Raw genomic sequence first — 18,156 nt, 5'->3', positions numbered from 1 at the left:
CAAAATTGACTCATCTATAATTATATAAATACAAATCTCTTTGATATTCAAGAAGCTCTCTGTTATTGATCATTCTGTTCTCGTTTACTTTGACAAAATGGATTTTTCTTCTGCGAAATCGTCTTTGATTCGTTTCAGAGCTTCTGCCAATTCATTTTTGTCGCAGTACGAACCTGTCATTCTGCTTCTTGCCCCGCTCCTCACTCTCCTCGTCGCGCGTGTACTTCAATCGTTCCTTGACGCCGTTCGCGAGAAAGGATTCAAGCAAACTTTCGTGGCGTTCTTCATGAGCTCAATCAAGTAATTCATCATCACACTGATTCAATTTCTTCATTATTTTTATATTTGTTACTTCTAAAAAAAAAACTTCAACGATAAAATTTTAATTCCATTTTGTGCATGGCAGGTTGGTTCCTGGTGTTAATAAATACATTGAAGCGGAGAAACAGAAGGTTTCTTGATTTTATATTTTTTAATTAATTGTTGTGAATGCACTTTTTGTTTAATTTAATTTCTTTGTTGGTAGAAATGTGCAGTTTGCGTGCTACATGCTTTATGATTTTCTCATTCTTGGTGGGGTGTTTTGATTTCAGATCAAACTTTTATGACCTGCTGTCATTTGATTATTGTCTTTATCTGAATGAAACCTACTATAAAATTGAGGGACTGAATTCAACAGTCTGATTAAAACTGATTTGTGGATAATGTGCATGGCTGAGTTTAACTTTTTTGAATTCAAAACAAGCAGAACTTAATTCTAATTATTACTTGATGTTAGCTGGTCAAATTCTTTGATGCTATCAGTCTCTATTTTAAGGTGATTTATCATTCACTAGAAAGTCATGAATGATTATGATCCCCCCGCCCCCCCCCCCCCCCCCCCCCCCCCGGCGGGGTTTATTTAATTTTACTTTATTATGATTCATGACTCTAATTCTGTGGCCTTTGGAGGTTAATGCTTATATTTGATCTATGCTTTTCATTTTTCATTTCTTTTTTTTTTCTGTTTGTTTCTGAATCTAGTATTTTGAATGGTGAATAAATCTAATTTGTAAATGTGTTTGTCAGGTTGTGGACAAGATGCAGTCTGGTGTTAAATCCAAAAGAGAGGGCTGGTGGACAGAGTTACCTAGGGCAGGGTTAGGAGTAGGAGTCGTAGAGAAACTGAAAGAGGAAAAGGGAAAAGATGTTGTTTGGCAAGGAAAATGTTCTGGTACAGTGTATGTTTTTTTAACTATTAGCATGGTGACAGTTTATTAGTTTAGACGTGTTCTCATGCCCTAATAATGGACATTAGATTCTGCTTCAATTATGCTTGAGCTTGATATGCTCTGGTTGCTTTTATTGCAGCTATATTGGAGGAAGTGAAGCTGAAGGACATTTTTCCTTGATCAATGAGGCGTGTTCAATGTTAGTAAGATTCCAATATATATGATTTGCATTTAGTATTCCCTTGAGCATCTACTTGAAGTTGCTTGTATACAGCTGGGTCTTGAATTTATCTTCTTAAGATATAACTGGTGAAAATATATTTAAGTTGGGGATAATATGAATACAAACTTATATGTCCACTGATTAAAGCTTTCTCCCCTGTATGTGCTGTATTTGGGTTGAAACCTATAAGCCATCGAGGAGCTTGCTCCTACTATGTTTCATACTTCTCTCAGAAAGGAAATGATTTTTGTTTTATTTAGTTAATGCATACTTCAGTGGTGATAGCTTAAATATGTGACACTGCTGTTATGGTGTCCAAATTTTCTGAATGCTGTATCGAAGCTTGCAAATTTTAAATTTGGATGTTTCTAAAGTACAATAGTTCCACATTCAGCAAAACGTTTCTCAAGTGTTTATTATTAAGAAAACTTCTGAATTTGCTGAGATGTTGCAAACAATGACCTTTGGGGTATTTCAATTCTATTAAGGATTGTGGCATATGTTGCCACCATCATGGTTAGGAATTGCTTGAGCAAATGTCTGTATGGTGCTTTTGTCACCCTCTTTAGCAGGGTTGCAATATAATAATTCAAGTTAATAATTTGATAATGTCAGATCAGCCACCCATCCTTGCAGTCAAAATCCTCTTTTTACCTCTTATCTATCTTTCTTTAAATCCATTTTCAGGTTTGCACATACCAATCCATTGCATTTAGATATATTCCAGAGTGTAGCTCGATTTGAGGCAGAAGTTATTGCAATGACAGCTGCTCTCCTTGGCAATAAAGAAAAGGCTTCTGGAGGACAAGTGTGTGGAAACATGACATCAGGAGGAACTGAAAGTATACTATTAGCTGTGAAATCATCACGTGACTATATGAGAAATAAGAGGGGGATTACGAGGCCTGAAATGTATGGAAAGTTTTCCAACTTTATACTTTCACTTTGTACTGTTCTCCAAATTAGATAATTATAACTCTCAAATGCTTCTTTTCCCAAGTACAGGATCATACCTGTTTCTGCACATTCAGCTTATGACAAAGCTGCTCAGTATTTTAATATCAAGCTGTGGCGTGTACCTGTTGATAAAGAATTTCGAGCTGATGTCAAAGCAATAAAGCAATATATAAACAGAAACACCGTTTTGGTATGGATTTCTACATCATCCTTTGGAGCAATACTTCATTTCTTTTACATTATCTTTTCTAAGTAGTCGGTGATTTCCTCTTAATCCAAACTAGCTTTCTTGTTCCAAACTATTTACTGAGAAGAAAAAATAAAATGAGATAGCCTCTTGTAAGGTTATATTTCCATGTTAAGGTTGCAATTTACAGCATGCTTTTTCTCAGCTAGTAGAGCTGACCTAATTTCATGATACTACAGATTGTTGGTTCTGCACCTGGATTTCCTCATGGAATCATCGACCCTATTCAGGTGTGTGGTTGCCTTTATATTTTTTGCTAGTGATGATAACTAAGTTGAAAGTTTGGTATGCACGTGTGTTCACACCTCTATTTGAGGAAATCTTCTCTTGTAGGAGCTTGGTGAGCTGGCTTTAAGTCATGGAACGTGTCTCCATGTTGACCTTTGTCTTGGTGGCTTTGTGTTACCTTTCGCTAAAAAACTGGGGTATGTTTGACTTAGTTCGTTATTAGCAGTTCATCTCACAATTAATGGTTGGAGAATGTTTTGCCATGTCCTTGCAATCACTCATTTCACAACACCTCTTTTCTCTGTTTTTGAAAATTGTTACTTGCACTCATGTCTCATGTTTTGTGGATATATTTTCTGTCATTTTTCCAATTACTAAATAGGGCAGAATGTGTGACTTTTCAGGTACATTCCTTAGACTTACTCTTGCAAGCTGTAGGATTTTATTCTGAATTTGAAGCATACATTAAGTAGACAATATGATTGGCTCGTATATATCCCTCCTTCAAATCCATACTCATTTGCATGTGCACTTTATGATTTCTGAATTAAACAATACTGTGTGGAGGAGAAACTTTTAACAACGTTCTCTAGTTTGCCTGGCATCCTCATTTTCTGGCTCTGCTGCTTTGGCTATTGTTGGATTTCTTTTCCTTCTCAGGTATCCGATTCCACCATTTGACTTTTCTGTCCAAGGGGTAACCTCAATATCAGTGGATGTGCATAAATATGGATTGGCTCCAAAAGGAACAAGCGTAGTCCTGTACAGAAATCGCGAAATTAGAAAGGTAATGTTGAATATCTGATATTTTTAGATAATTCTGTTGGACTATGATTACAGGTTGGCTTGGAGAATTATCCTCTCTTTTATGAAATTAGAATCCTCAACCGTCTGTATCAATAATCATATTATTGTTTTCTTTCAGAAAAGAAAAGATAATCATGCTAATCAAGTGCTTGGTGCAGATGAGATCATTTTATAATGATTGAATGAAGTTTTATAGTGTGTTTCAAAGAGAAACTTTCTTAACGGAATTGATATCATCTTTATGTAGATAGGAATAATTTGCAACCTTTTCACATTGCATGTGTCTTCCAATATGAGTGTTCTTTCACATTATCACATATTTTTTTGGACTAGAGCACAATTCTGTGGTTTTGCTCCCCATAAAGTGAAATTATATAGGGAATTCTGGGAAGTATTGCCAAGTTGATCTTTCCATATCAACTTTTTGTAGATATTAAAACGCAGGGGAAAAATAAGGTCTTGGAAATATTCTACACATGCCTAGAAAGTAACGATTAGTTTAGCGTTTGCAGACTGATCATAAGATTCCAGCATTTCTGTTGTCACACTGGTTATTATATGTGGCCATGCATGCTAGTCGGCATTGTGAAGATGATGTCATGTATAATGTATGTTGATAATCATTTTATTGTTTCTTTCCTTTCATTCTTTCTGATGCTTTTACTGTCTTGGCTTCTTGTTGGGATGTGAATTTTACTTTGGATCCGGGTTCCTGGCTTCCCCATTTTCCTACAGCATCAATTTGTTGCTGGTAAGTTACTCGACCCAAATAGAAACACATGCAAACACGCATTCAAACACACGGAACCACAACTCATTATAATAATTGAAGTCAAATCTTTATTTATTTATTTTTTCTGCCTTAGTTAATGCATTTATGGAAGCAACAAATTAAAAGGCTGTAGCCTGGTGTCACAGATCCCTACATCCTTTCTCACCATTTTTCCAATTTTCAGATATTGCTTGACTGCTTGTGCGCGATCATCTTATTATATTTATCCACACGCATCCTAGTTTAAAAATTTTATTTTTTCCAACAAGCAGCCATGGTTTAAAAACTCATGATTTAAAAATTCTATGCTGTTTTGTTTGTGTCCTTGCGGCAGTTACTGAGTGGTCAGGTGGATTATATGTGTCTCCAACCGTAGCTGGAAGTAGGCCTGGGGGTTTGATTGCTGGGGCTTGGGCAGCACTGATGTCTCTGGGGCAAGAAGGTGTGAAAATGGAATTATCAGTCTGCATTCCCGATATATATATATAAATAAAATATTCTTTTATGCTGATATAATCTTTTGTTACAAACTACAGGATACTTGGAAAACACCAAGGCTATCATGGAAGTGTCGGAGAGCATACAGAAGGGGTTAGTGTTGTTTCCAATGTTCTTGCCTCCCCTTTTTTGAAATTTTGAACAACCCGTAAGTGCTACTGTATGTGCAGAATAAAGGAGATTCCTGAGTTATTCATCATTGGAAGACCAGACATGACAATTGTGGCATTTGGATCTGATGTTGTCGATATATTTGAAGTCAACGATATCATGTCTTCCAAAGGCTGGCATTTGAATCCATTGCAAAGACCCAACAGGTGAGAATGACTCCGCATCTATCTCTTTCTTTCTTTTATCATTATTTTATCTTTTTCTATCTTTACCCCTGGAATGGTGGTCGCCTCAAATTGCCTGTGAAATCATTAACACTGATATTATTTATTTTTGACCATTCAAATAATCATTTCTCAATTTAAATTGATATTGTTTATATGAATTACTTTTGATTTTACTTGCATTTTACAAACATCTAGCCTTGATCTATTTTGGAGGCTGACATTATTTACTTTTTTTCAATTGTGCTTAAATCAGCATTCACATCTGTGTTACCCTTCAACATGTAGCTGTTGTTGACGTTTTCCTTAGAGATTTAAGGGAATCTGTTGAAACTGTAAGTTGTTCTTCATCAAACAAAGCAGCATTTTATCTCTGCTATTCGGTGGAGGGAATATTATATGTTGGTGCTGATGCTTAATCCAGTGCAATGACCTAATATATGTCAATACTCATTTCATTTATTCTTGTCAGGTAAAACAAAATCCCGGTCCTGCAAATGGTAGTCTAGCTCCCATATATGGTGCTGCAGGGAGAATGCCAGATCGAGGCATGGTTAATGAATTGTTGGTAAATTACATGGATAGTACATGCTAATGGAATCCTCTGCAACTTCTTAGTTTCATTCTATTGATTCGAATACTCCTGATTTTTATAAAATATTCTCTTTTGAGTTTGAATTGCAATGAACTACCATTTGATTAATGTTCGTCATTACTCGCACAATAGCTCTGACTGCGAATATTTCGGTTCAGAAAGTGGGACAATTTATGCATGTTCGCATCATTGTGAACCATTGTCTTATTGAAGCACAAATAGTTAGTTGACTTTTGCTGCGTTGTGTTGCTACTATTATTTAAAAGTTAAAACCATCGGCGGGTGGTAAAAAATTAATTAAAAAAAAAAAATGGGTTGTAAAACTCGGCAATCGGGAAACCATGAAAATCATTTCTCTAGAAGAAAGGTGACTGAATATATATATATATATATATATGTATGTATGGAGGAGGGTGAACGTCTAATAGTTGTATTTGTAAAGACAGTGCTTTGTATACTCATTTTAAACCGACTCATTTGGTCCTCGCGTAACACGTCAGTTAGTCAACAGTTAGTTAGGGATGGTAATGGGCACCACCTGCAATGAATTTGTTATTATTAAATCTACACCGTATTAAATTTAAATTATTAAACTCACTTGTAACTCATTACAGGTTTTTTTTTTTTAAAAAAAAAATCACTCACTGTGTCTTTTGACAACTACCAAACTCACAATAGTATCTGGCGGATTTTTTGTGGGTTCTCACATTTAAAATCATAAATGGCAATATGTAAATTATAATAATAACTTCAAATTGAACATAATATACTCAAGTCTAAATTTAATCAATATAAATCAAAAATTAAAATTTCAACATTAATTCCATACAAATTCTTAAATTGAAGTATAAAATACACAAATAAAAAAAAATAAATTACAAATTAGTATTTAAAAGTAACAATTATCATTTCATATTATCATTTAACACAAGCTTCAAGAGAAGATTTTCATTTCATTCACCACCATTAACACCCATCCAACACGATTCTTACAATAATAATTAAAATTAATATTTTATAAAGAATAATGCTCTTTGAATACTAATCCAAAGAACAAAATTATCATAATGAAATAATTCATGCATTAAGTTAAAGAAAATTCAATCCAAATTATAATCGGTATATAAGTATATTTTTAGATTTAAATATTTTTCAATTAAAATTAAATTAAAAAATAATTAAAAAAAGCTTAGGGTTGTACATTCGCCAGATATTTGACTAATACCAAACCCACTTGCAACCTAGTGGGGGTTTCAATTTATGATACTAAACATCCAAACTCACCTGCAACCTAGAAAATTACCTTCAGCGGGTAGATTTTGACAGGTGGATTTGGGCAGGTTTGTGGGTTTGCAGATACTATTACCATCCCTACTGTTAGTGTCTTTACTTTATATTGATATATGCTTTTTTGTAGTTATTTAGTATAATTTTTATTTTTTAAATCCAAATTTAATAAATACGACAAATAGAAAATGAGGAAGAAAGAGGGATTTCTTTTTTCTTTCTAATTGTAAAAAGTAAAAGGCAGAAGAAGATAATTGTTAGCCTCAGATGAGTGCACAATTTCCACTTCTGTTATTGATAAAGCCACTTGTCTGATCATTCATGAAGCTAAGATAATGAAATATTAGGCAGCTTGCAGGAACATACATTTTTTCTCTTATTCTAGTCTTCTGAATATATATGATGAGTTGCAACAAAATATAATTAGATATCAAAAATATGTTCAGCAAGCAAGTATATGCCTTTATTACATACATTTGTCTCACAAGGTACTTACTTATTGGTTCCATTCAAGCTTGTCATATAACTTATGCACTCACTCAAATATTACTACCAAATGCCAATAAGCCAATAACCACTCACAAGGAGTTGATACAAACACAATAATGCTGCTTATTTATTTTAGATGATTAAGAAGAGATTGTAGTTTGATCTTGACTGCTGATTCTGCCTCTTAGAGCTCCAACACCAGGTCTACAGTGTAAACATATAAAATACAATTGAATTATAATTAGTCACACTGAAAAATTATATAACTATTATAAACTAAGTATCGCAGTATGCATATGTTGAAATTTGAATCTATATTCACATTCTTCCTCATTGGGAAGAAGACTTGGTTTGTTGTTTTCAGAAATGCAATTTAAAAGCTCCACGTGAATAACGCTGAAACTATGGATTAGTCAAACAGTGTAAACATTGTCACGTAGCAGTGCCACTAACCATAATATCAGCAACATTGCCCATTGTATTATTACTGATTTTCCTTTGAATAAGCGAGCAGCAGAGAACAAGAAAGCGAAACTGTAAAGTTATCAATCATGGTGTACCGAATGCAAGTGTATGGTACTTACAGTCTGCGTCTGTTTTGATCCAGAACTCTCGGTTTCCATTGGAATCGCTGCCGCTAATCGTGAATTGGGGTGGGTTTGATTGGCTCTTGTAGCGTCTTATTTTCTCTTTTGAAAGGTTTGTCTGTGGGTCCTCATCTGCAGGAACCAATATCTGTCCTCCATTGTCCTGGACTGCTTCATGATGGCTGCTGCTCTTCCTGTTCTCCCTTTTCATGGGCTTTCCATTCTTTTTTGTTGCTGCTGAGCTTTCAGGGTGAACTTTTCTGTGGAACATGTGCAGGATCTACACATACCATGGACCGTGGACATTTACAGAAATGAGGAAATTCACAAAAATGTCAGAAACATAATGTCAGATTAAACCCGGATGTTCCTGGAAACTATAATCCTTTTCGAGACGGGTACATTATTAGACGACATATGTGTGGGCGGGGCCAAAGATTTACTTTTTCTTTTACTAAATATCAATCATATACCAATCACAGTTTAGAACCCGAGAGAATTCTGGTCCAAATTGAAATAACTTATCAGTCATACAATTTCACAGTAATTTTGCAACATACCTTGTGCAGTTTTGTTTCTGCTGAAGACGAATCAACAGTCCCACCAGCAGTTGCATTGGAGCTCCTGGAAGCATGGAGCATTTTCTTCTTCAGAATCTTCTTCATGATATGCAGACTAGATTTATCAGCTTCTTTGTCAATTCGCTTCTCCTGATCTCTCTCGCATTTACTGCCAGGATTCTCCTGATCTGATAGTTTTGTCCTCTGAAACAGCTCTCCAAGGGAGGTCCTGTGTTCCTTCTTTGCCACTGCTGTTGTCGTTTCAGACAACTCAATTGCTGACCCAAAAAGATAGCCCTGCAGTGGACACACTGTGAAGCCATTTCCATTTGTCTCAGGACCTTCAATTGGCTTTCCACTGAGTGTAATAGTGCTGCCATGGCTGCTTCTCCCATTGCTCACATGACTGTTTCTTCCAGACGAGTCATTGCAACCATCTTCTTTATTAGCTTCAGCCCCGAGAACCTTCTCCAACTCATCATTAATGAGCTTAAGTTCATTCTCCGTCACTTCAGTTTCCTGTTCAGTTATATTTTCAACTGATATGCCAAACGTTGGGGTTGAAGGATTGAGGATGTTGGTGTCCGAATTACCAAGAGTACCAATTGCAAGAAAGCCATGAAATAGCTCAGATATTGCAGATGATGAGTCTTCTTGATCATAGTCCAATTCTGAATCTTCTGCTCGAGCTGCTGCTTCTAGACCGGCAAAAGACTTTCGAAGGTATTGATCTTTCTGAGCTTGCTGCTGCTGCCTGAACGGTTTGTTACCATAGGTTGGCTTTGGGTAGCATTGCTGGTCATCCAGTGATGGCTGCCCTGTAAGACAGTTACAAGCATTCCCTGGCATAGAATATGTCAAGCAAACATTAAAAAAGTTCATTCATGCAGAAACGATAGTAAATATTATATTGTTTCTCCTATGCTAGTTAATTTGAAGTACAAACTCGTGTGAGCTTGTTATGTCATGCAACAGAAAGAGTATGGTTTGAAATAGAGGTCTTTTTCAAGTGACTCTATTATTATGAATGTAATAATATAACACATATAATGTGCTGATTCTTATCGTGAGCCAAACCCTCCAAATCTCCAATGATAGGAAAGCTTTCACGCAATAACATGTTCGCTTCTTGTAGTAACTAACGTGTGTATATTGGAAAGCTTTCATGCATGCAAGAACACGTTTGCTTCTTGCGGGCGATAACTAATGGCAGAGCAAGACTTACCAATTCCAAAGTCTTTGAGTGGTTCACTGCTATTTTGCCGAAACTTACGGTGCATCCAACCTAGTAACTGGAACATATAAAGAGAAGCAGGAAAAAAAATGAACAAATTAAATATAGCACTGAGGAAGAAAAATTTCTCCAAATCAAACGAATAGCTAGCAATTATGGTCTGATGGTCTTACCTTCATACTTTCTTCTCTCTTCAGGAAAACTCAACTTTGATCACTTAATTGGTTGTGTTGAAATGATCAATAAATGCTAGACTGTTTATTAGTTTGATATAAAACAGCTTTCCTTGAAGCCACCAATCCACCATGGTCTGAGATAATGCTGGGAAGAGAAAAACACGGAGATAGCTACAAGATTTTGGTTGGCAACCCATTCATTGTCAAGATCAAATCACGGGGCCAATTTGAAAGTGGGTCCTCAAATCCCTTGCTCGCCAGGATGCTAGCTAATTAAGCTATATCTATATGCATATATTCTTCTAAATACTCATGTGCGTGGTTGGCAGTGGCACTGAGCTTATGTACATGTACGTGGGAGGTTTGTACATTCATCGATCGGCATAATCATAATACGTATGCGGAAAGGTATACACGTCATGATTCCTTTAATTGGGTGTGTGTACAACTGATTTCTCGTTCTCTTAAAGTTATTAATTATTTTATCTTTTTAGATTATTTGGTTTCATAATTACAATTAAACAATCTTTTGACAAACACACACACACACACACACACACACACACACACACACACATATATATACACATCATATTTATCACATGTCGATCGAATTATATATCTCTATATCTTAGATGCAGTATTTATATTTAAGGACGTTCAATATTTGTCCTTTTAATAAAAAAATATATTTGCTTTATTGCTGTGTATGTCCAAAAGTGCAAGTTGATATGTAATTAAGTGAATGTACATGCAATTCCTACATGCAGCTGATCATCAACTAAGTTCATATAACTAGGTATTTGGCTGGAAGATTTCACATCGAATAATAAAATAGTGTAGGAAATAAAGAGAATAATTTAGCCGACGCTAATAGATTCAAAGATAATGTGACAAAGAAGATCTCTTTCTAATCAACTGGGGAATTCAAAAAGTTGGATCATCCTGTGTGCTTTCTAGTTTTGTTGGTCCACTTCTACTTTGTGTATTTTTCAAGTGAATTCATCGAAGATCTTGTCTGATGGACAACGTCAGATTAATTAATGATTATTCCATATCTGATCATCTGATAAAAATATCTTCTTAATATTCAGTGTATTATTATGATAGTTAAGCTCTGCTTTTTGTTGCTTCGGAATACTATTTGCTTGGAGCCATGCACCTGCACCATTTTGGAATTTGGAATACAGCGAGCTCTGATGGGATTTCTTGCATGTTTAATTCTATATTTTACATGATAGCTTTCCTGTTTACATGTCTCTTTGTACCTCATGGGCAATATGGCATATTGCTCTCAGAAAATATGAGCCGTAATTTTCATTTTTATGGCCCCTCGTTTCATGATAGTTCATTTCAATATGCATATGTACAGGTATTGGACAGACGCACTTGATGATATATACATATATACATAGATACATACATACATAAATATATATATATATAAATGTTCCAGTCAGGAATTTTAAAGTACGGAAAAGTGCGGGAAACCTTTAAAATCGCATGGTTTTAAAGGCTTAAAACTGTAACCCTTTAAAACCGTGTGGTTTTAAAATATATAACTAATCACACTATTTAGCTAAACAAACTGAATATATATATATATATATATTCCATGATTTTATTCTCATTCATGAAATTATTTCCCTAACATAGATGATTATAACTTGGTAACATGAAATAAACGCTACTAAAATGGAAGATATCACCGAAAAATATACAATATGTGATTAGAAAAAGAAATAATATGAAATTAATTAAAAACTAGAAATAGAGCAAAAAAAGCCCCGATATCTATAATAGACAATGTTCTTAAAACATGTTTGGCGCTCAAGGATGTATGGTGTCTGTCTCCTAGGATACAGTGAGAATAAATAGAAAAATTGCACCACTAAACTATTTTCAGTGAAGTTCAATTGTATTTATACTTTATTACACTGAATAAACAAATTTCTAAACTCTATTACTCCACTATTCCAAAATTTAATTTTAGGTTACCGGTTAAAAATAAAACAACAAACCAAAGCCAATCTAAGTTGGAATTGCATTCTCAAGTAAGGGCATGCAAAAGAAAGCAATCGTGTTTACATTCTTACCTAACAACATTTGTAAAATCATATATATCCAACTCATGTCTTAGCTTAATTCCTCTCCCATGTTGACTAGTTATTTTTCCTTTGATTTTTGGATCCAATGGGGGTGTACCTTAAGCATCAATTTCTCAATCACTCAAGTATCATTTTGAGTATACAAGTAGATTGTTTTGAAGTACTCGCACAAGAGAATTCAAATCAATCATGACCTTTCACTTACATAAAGTCAGTCCCACTCAAAATAGCATTTACCGCTGTTTTCCAAAACTACTTTTAAAGTAATGTTTGTAGGCTCCGAGATAATTGACACAGGAGTATACTCTTCCTTCATTATTAGCCTGTCATGTTCATTTTTGCTATCATTTACAGAAGTATGTTCTTTCTCAGTGTGAAGAGAGCTCACTGTGCTGAGTTAAAACAAGAAAGGAAGCCAGCAGTCAAAGATTCTTCAGCAATGCCACGTCAGTGCTGAGTCAGCTAATTTTGTTAAAGATTGTTGAAAGCTCACGTGTCTATTAGTTAGTTGATTAGCTTTTAGTTAGTGATGCAAGATTCTGATTGGTTAGTTAGTGCAATGCTTATTTGATCAATTGTAGCTTGGAAATAAAGAGTATATAAACAGAGTCTGTAACGATTGCTTAAGATGATGAAAAAGAAAATATTCCAGAGAGTTCATCTATTTTCTCAGTAACTAAACAAGCATTTAGCTTAATTTGCTATTATTTTACATGGTATCAGAGCCACAATATGGCAAGCTCAAGCAATCCAAACGGAAATTCAAACACAATCACTGCGAATCAATCAATACAAACCACATTCTCCTTCATATCCCCAATCAAGTTAGATCGATCTAACTACATGCTCTGGCGAAATCAAGTTCTAGCTTCTATAAGAGGAAACAGACTTGAAGGTTACATTAATGGAGAGAAGGTTGCTCCCAATCAGTTTATCGCAACTGGAGGATATGCTGGAGTAGCAGGTAGTTCTACTCAACAGAATGAAAATCCAGAATATACAGTCTGGAGATCACAAGATCAGACATTATTAAGCTGGCTGTTGAGCTCAGTCACTGAAGGTATTCTCAGTCTTGTTCATTCTTGCAATACTTCATATGATATATGGAAAACATTGGAGAAAAAATTTGGTGCAAAATCTGAAGCAAGAGTACTTCAACTTAGGTATGAAATGAGTGTTTTAAGAAAAGATTCACTGAATATAGAAGATTATTGTTTGAAGATGAAACAAATAGCAGATAAACTAGCATGTGCTGGTAATCCAGTCTCGGATAAAGATTTGCTGCAACAAATTCTAAATGGTCTTGGACAAGGATATCTTGATTTAGCTACATTCATAACAGCAAGTAAACTTGATTATGATGATGCATATGCACTACTACTTACTCATGAAACAAGACTTGAACAGAGCATGAATGAAAAACAGATGTTCAATGCAAATTTTGCCAATTTTACTCCTAATAACAGTGGATATGGTATGATGAATGCCTTTTATGCACAAGCAAGAGGCAATGCTCGAAGAGGTGGATATAATGGGGGTTTTCAGAGTGGAAATCAAGGTGGAAGAAATACTTTTCACACTGGAAGGGGAATGTTTGTTAACTCTCATCCAAGAGGTTTTCCCTCTGGAACTGGAAATTTTGGTAACAGTCATGGTAGAGGTCAGATGATTGGTAATAATAAACAGATGCAATTTATGAGAGGTCAATATAATGGTAACTCTGGTATGCCAAATTCTGATGGGAATGATGAGCAAAGTGTTGTATGCCAAATCTGTTTTAAATCTGGACATACAGCAACAGAATGTTGGCATAGATTTGAAGAGAATTATGTACCACAATACATGAAGAAAGGAAGAAATCAGAGATCAGTTTATATGGCATATCATGATGCACCAATTGAAAGTTCATGGTCAACTACTGGTTCAGGAATGCCTCAAATGCACAATCCATTATTCACTCCATACATGTCTGATTCAGTAAACTTGTCAGGAGCTGGAGCTGGAGCTGCCTATGTTGCTAATTTTGAAGGTCCAGCAGATGAAGGATGGTATCTTGACAGTGGGGCTACACATCATCTGACAAACAACATGGCAAATATGCATGTCAGAGATGAATTCAATGGTAATGACAAGCTGATTATTGGCAATGGTAAAGGTCTGTCAATCACACACATTGGTAGCACTACTTTTTCAGTTCAAGGTTCTAAGTCACAAGCTGCACGTAAATGCATTACACTTAAAGATATACTGCTAGTTCCTTCTATCACAAAGAATTTAATAAGTGTTTCTAAACTTACGGCTGATAATAACCTATCTATTGAATTCTTTGGATCTATGTGTTATGTGAAGGATTCACTGAAGGGGAATGTTCTGCTACATGGTATTGCTGAGAAAGGTCTATACAAATTGCTGATCAAATCATCTTCAAAATCATCACTACAACCTGTATACACCTCTCTTCTTTCTCAAAGCTCAATAAATCAACCTTTGTCTATGTTGTCTCTCTGTCATTTCAGTTCTGCAACTGATAATGCTTGTTCTGCAAATTGTTTTCATTCAAATAAAAACTCTTGTACTGATTCATCATCAAATAAAATGTCTCTATTTCACAGAAGATTTGGTCACCCTAATGCTCAAAGTTTCATTCATTTACTTAAACTTGTACATCCGAACTTGTTATCTGCAAATATGCTTAATCAAGTAACAAAGCATTTCTGTGAAGCATGTCAGCTGGGCAAATTTCATAAACTTCATTTTCCCATAACTGATATTAAGTCTAAATCAGCACTAGAACTAATTCATACTGATCTATGGGGCCCCTCACCAATATGTTCTAGAGAAGGTTATAGATATTATATTAGTTTTGTAGATGATCACACTAGATACACCTGGATATACCCTCTGAAATTAAAATCAGAAGCTCTAGAAGTGTTCAAATTGTTTAAACTTCAAGTTGAAAATCAGTTTCAAACCACCATCAAAGCTCTACATTCTGACTGGGGGGGGAGAGTATAGACCATTCACTACTTTTCTAAATGAATGTGGTATTCTTTTCAGACACTCTTGTCCCTATACACATCATCAAAATGACCTTGTTGAAAGAAAACATAGACAGATTGTAGAATTAGGCTTGACACTTCTAGCACAAGCTAAACTTCCATTCCAGTTTTGGTGGGATGCTTTTCATACCTCAGTTTATCATATTAACAGACTTCCTACCTCTGCCCTTAAGATGTCTATTCCATATGAAAAATTATACAGACATAAAGCTGATTACAACATGCTGAAATGCTTTGGATGTGCTTGTTATCCATACTTGAGAGATTACAATAAGCATAAATTTGATTATCATACAACCAAGTGCATTTTTCTTGGTTACAGTCCTTTCCATAAAGGTTTCAAGTGTTTTCATCCCTCTGGTCGTGTGTATATAGCTAGACATGTCAATTTTGATGAAACTTCATATCCATTCTTTTCAGATCCTGATTTTTATTCTTTGAATAAATCTCAGTCCAACTCTTATGATTCCATTACACCTATACAAGTATTTCAATTGTCTACCTTACCTATCATATCAGATTTTTTGAATAACAGCAATGAGTCCCTGTCTCAAGCATATACCAGTGGTGATAACTTTCCTTCAGTAGTAGATTCAACACAAGTACATGTCTCAGATCAACAACTCTCAAACACAAACAATGTCTCAGATCAACAACCAATTTTACCTGTACCTACAACATTACCTTCACCAGATGAAATTCCACAAAATCAACCTATTCAAAACTCACCATCTCTAAACCAACATCCCATGATTACTAGAGGAAAGGCAAGTATCTTTAAGCCAAAGCTATATACTGCAGTTTTGTTGCACAAAGAACCAGAAACTGTTCAGGAGGCTCTCAACAATGAAAGATGGTTTCAGGCAATGAAAGCTGAATATAATGCACTGATATCAAATGGTACTTGGACATTGGTACCAAGAACAGAGAATCATAAGCTTGTTGGCAACAAATGAGTTTTCAGAATAAAAACCAATACTGATGGAAGTGTTGAGAAATATAAGGCAAGATTGGTTGCTAAAGGATTTCAGCAGATTGAGGGTGTTAATTATTTCGAGACCTTCAGTCCAGTGGTAAAATCAGCAACAGTTAGAGTGATCTTAAGTTTGGCAGTGATGAACCAGTGGCAAATACGACAAGTTGATGTGAATAATGCATTCTTAAATGGAGATCTAACTGAAGAAGTTTATATGAGACAGCCAGAAGGATTTGTTGATCAACAAAGACCAGATTTTGTATGTAAACTGCACAAAGCTCTCTATGGCCTGAAACAGGCTCCTCGTGCTTGGTTTGACAAACTGAAAAGTAGTCTTATACAATGGGGATTCAAGAATTCTAAGTCTGACACATCTCTATTCTTGAGAAGAACCAAGAGCTCAATCATTATAATTCTGATATATGTAGATGATATATTGATTACAGGATCAGATTGTGTTGAGTTGGAAAAGTTTATTAAGTTGTTCAGCTCTGCATTTGCATTAAAGGATCTGGGGAAGCTATCTTACTTTCTGGGTATAGAAGTATTATATGGTCATGATAGTATATACCTGTCACAGAAGAAGTATATCAGAGACTTGCTTGCAAAAGTTGACATGCTGGAATGCAAGGGAACAGACACACCAATGAGTAGCAGTAAAGATTACAGATGCAGAAGAGTGTTGAGGGAGAAATGGGCTATTATATTGAAGACCCCACTCATTACAGAAGCATAGTTGGAGGACTGCAATATTTGGTTTTAACTAGACCTGAGATAGCTTATTCTGTTCACAAACTAAGTCAGTATGTGTCTTCACCAACTCTTCAACATCTTATGGCATGTAAACGAGTGCTAAGATATTTGAAGGAAACACAAGAATATGGTCTGAAGTTTGTTAGAGAAGGTGACATGAAGATTACAGCATTTACAGATGCTGATTGGGGAAGTGATCTTGATGACAGAAGATCAGTTGGAGCTTATTGTGTATACTTGGGAAACAATTTAATCTCATGGTCCTCAAAGAAACAATCTGTGGTTACCAAGTCATCAGCTGAAAGTGAATACAGGGCTCTTGCTGTAGCTGTTTCTGAAATAACATGGCTAAAGTCATTGTTCCTTGAAATTGGTTTGTGTTGTGATGAAAAGACAATCATATGGTGTGACAATGTGAGTGCTGCTGAACTTGCTCGCAATCCAGTATTTCACTCAAGAACAAAACACATAGAAATTGATCTACACTTTATTAGAGACAAGGTTTTGGCTGGAGACTTGAAGATACTATATGTTCCCAGTACAGAGCAAATAGCTGACATACTAACTAAGCCATTGAACTCTTCTCAATTCAATTACCTACGGCTCAAACTCAATGTAGAGCTATGTCCCTTGAGTTTGAGGGGGGCTGTGAAGAGAGCTCACTGTGCTGAGTTAAAACAAGAAAGGAAGCCAGCAGTCAAAGATTCTTCAGCAATGCCACGTCAGTGCTGAGTCAGCTAATTTTGTTAAAGATTGTTGAAAGCTCACGTGTCTATTAGTTAGTTGATTAGCTTTTAGTTAGTGATGCAAGATTCTGATTGGTTAGTTAGTGCAATGCTTATTTGATCAATTGTAGCTTGGAAATAAAGAGTATATAAACAGAGTCTGTAACGATTGCTTAAGATGATGAAAAAGAAAATATTCCAAAGAGTTCATCTATTTTCTCAGTAACCAAACAAGCATTTAGCTTAATTTGCTATTATTTTACACTCAGAAGAGCTCATCTGGACCAGGGTGCTGTTGGCCTTGACAAACCTGGTGGGGTGGCTGCCCT

The 18,156-nt window shown here is 35.4% G+C and overlaps 2 protein-coding genes across 3 annotated transcripts; one reads left to right on the top strand and one right to left on the bottom strand.

The window, feature by feature from the left end:
- LOC102622175 (sphingosine-1-phosphate lyase) lies at nt 1-5,956 on the top strand. 2 transcript variants are annotated; one of them, XM_006484092.4, is made up of 15 exons: nt 1-300; nt 407-452; nt 1,069-1,220; nt 1,351-1,410; nt 2,122-2,346; nt 2,440-2,581; nt 2,818-2,868; nt 2,972-3,063; nt 3,527-3,653; nt 4,409-4,424; nt 4,780-4,887; nt 4,982-5,036; nt 5,114-5,260; nt 5,535-5,613; nt 5,751-5,956. In XM_006484092.4, exons 1-15 carry the CDS (start codon nt 98-100, stop codon nt 5,871-5,873), a joined length of 1,626 nt encoding a protein of 541 aa, XP_006484155.1. In that variant the 5' UTR covers nt 1-97; the 3' UTR covers nt 5,874-5,956. The 2 variants fall into 2 exon arrangements, with proteins under 2 accessions (XP_006484155.1, XP_052295928.1); XM_052439968.1 differs by lacking the exons at nt 1-300; nt 407-452 and having other exon boundaries at nt 1,072-1,213.
- A 1,650-nt stretch (nt 5,957-7,606) lies between these two features.
- Nucleotides 7,607-10,534, bottom strand: LOC102622478 (protein LAZY 1-like). Its single transcript, XM_006484093.4, has 5 exons — nt 10,204-10,534; nt 10,022-10,088; nt 8,797-9,638; nt 8,234-8,516; nt 7,607-7,853 (listed from the first exon to the last, which is right to left on the bottom strand). Exons 1-5 carry the CDS (start codon nt 10,207-10,209, stop codon nt 7,834-7,836), a joined length of 1,218 nt encoding a protein of 405 aa, XP_006484156.1. The 5' UTR covers nt 10,210-10,534; the 3' UTR covers nt 7,607-7,833.
- Between the last annotated feature and the right edge of the window lie 7,622 nt (nt 10,535-18,156).

Source organism: Citrus sinensis, chromosome 4 (genome assembly GCF_022201045.2).
Source record: "Citrus sinensis cultivar Valencia sweet orange chromosome 4, DVS_A1.0, whole genome shotgun sequence".
NCBI classification, from domain to species: Eukaryota; Viridiplantae; Streptophyta; class Magnoliopsida; order Sapindales; family Rutaceae; genus Citrus; species Citrus sinensis.
Note: the sequence above shows the minus strand (reverse complement) of the source record. Positions and strands in the feature narration are given on the sequence as shown.

What these genes read in the sequence shown, in the direction of transcription:
- LOC102622175 (XM_006484092.4), top strand. Translation starts at nt 98, where the DNA reads ATGGATTTTTCTTCTGCGAAATCGTCTTTGATTCGTTTCAGAGCTTCT. An exon ending in TTCTTCATGAGCTCAATCAA is followed by an intron (nt 301 to 406) that starts GTAATTCATCAT and finishes TGTGCATGGCAG; the next exon opens with GTTGGTTCCTGGTGTTAATA. An exon ending in TAAACAGAAACACCGTTTTG is followed by an intron (nt 2,582 to 2,817) that starts GTATGGATTTCT and finishes ATGATACTACAG; the next exon opens with ATTGTTGGTTCTGCACCTGG.
- LOC102622478 (XM_006484093.4), bottom strand. An exon ending in CAGAAACAAAACTGCACAAG is followed by an intron (nt 8,517 to 8,796) that starts GTATGTTGCAAA and finishes TGGTATGTGTAG; the next exon opens with ATCCTGCACATGTTCCACAG. An exon ending in GATCAAAACAGACGCAGACT is followed by an intron (nt 7,854 to 8,233) that starts GTAAGTACCATA and finishes TTTACACTGTAG; the next exon opens with ACCTGGTGTTGGAGCTCTAA.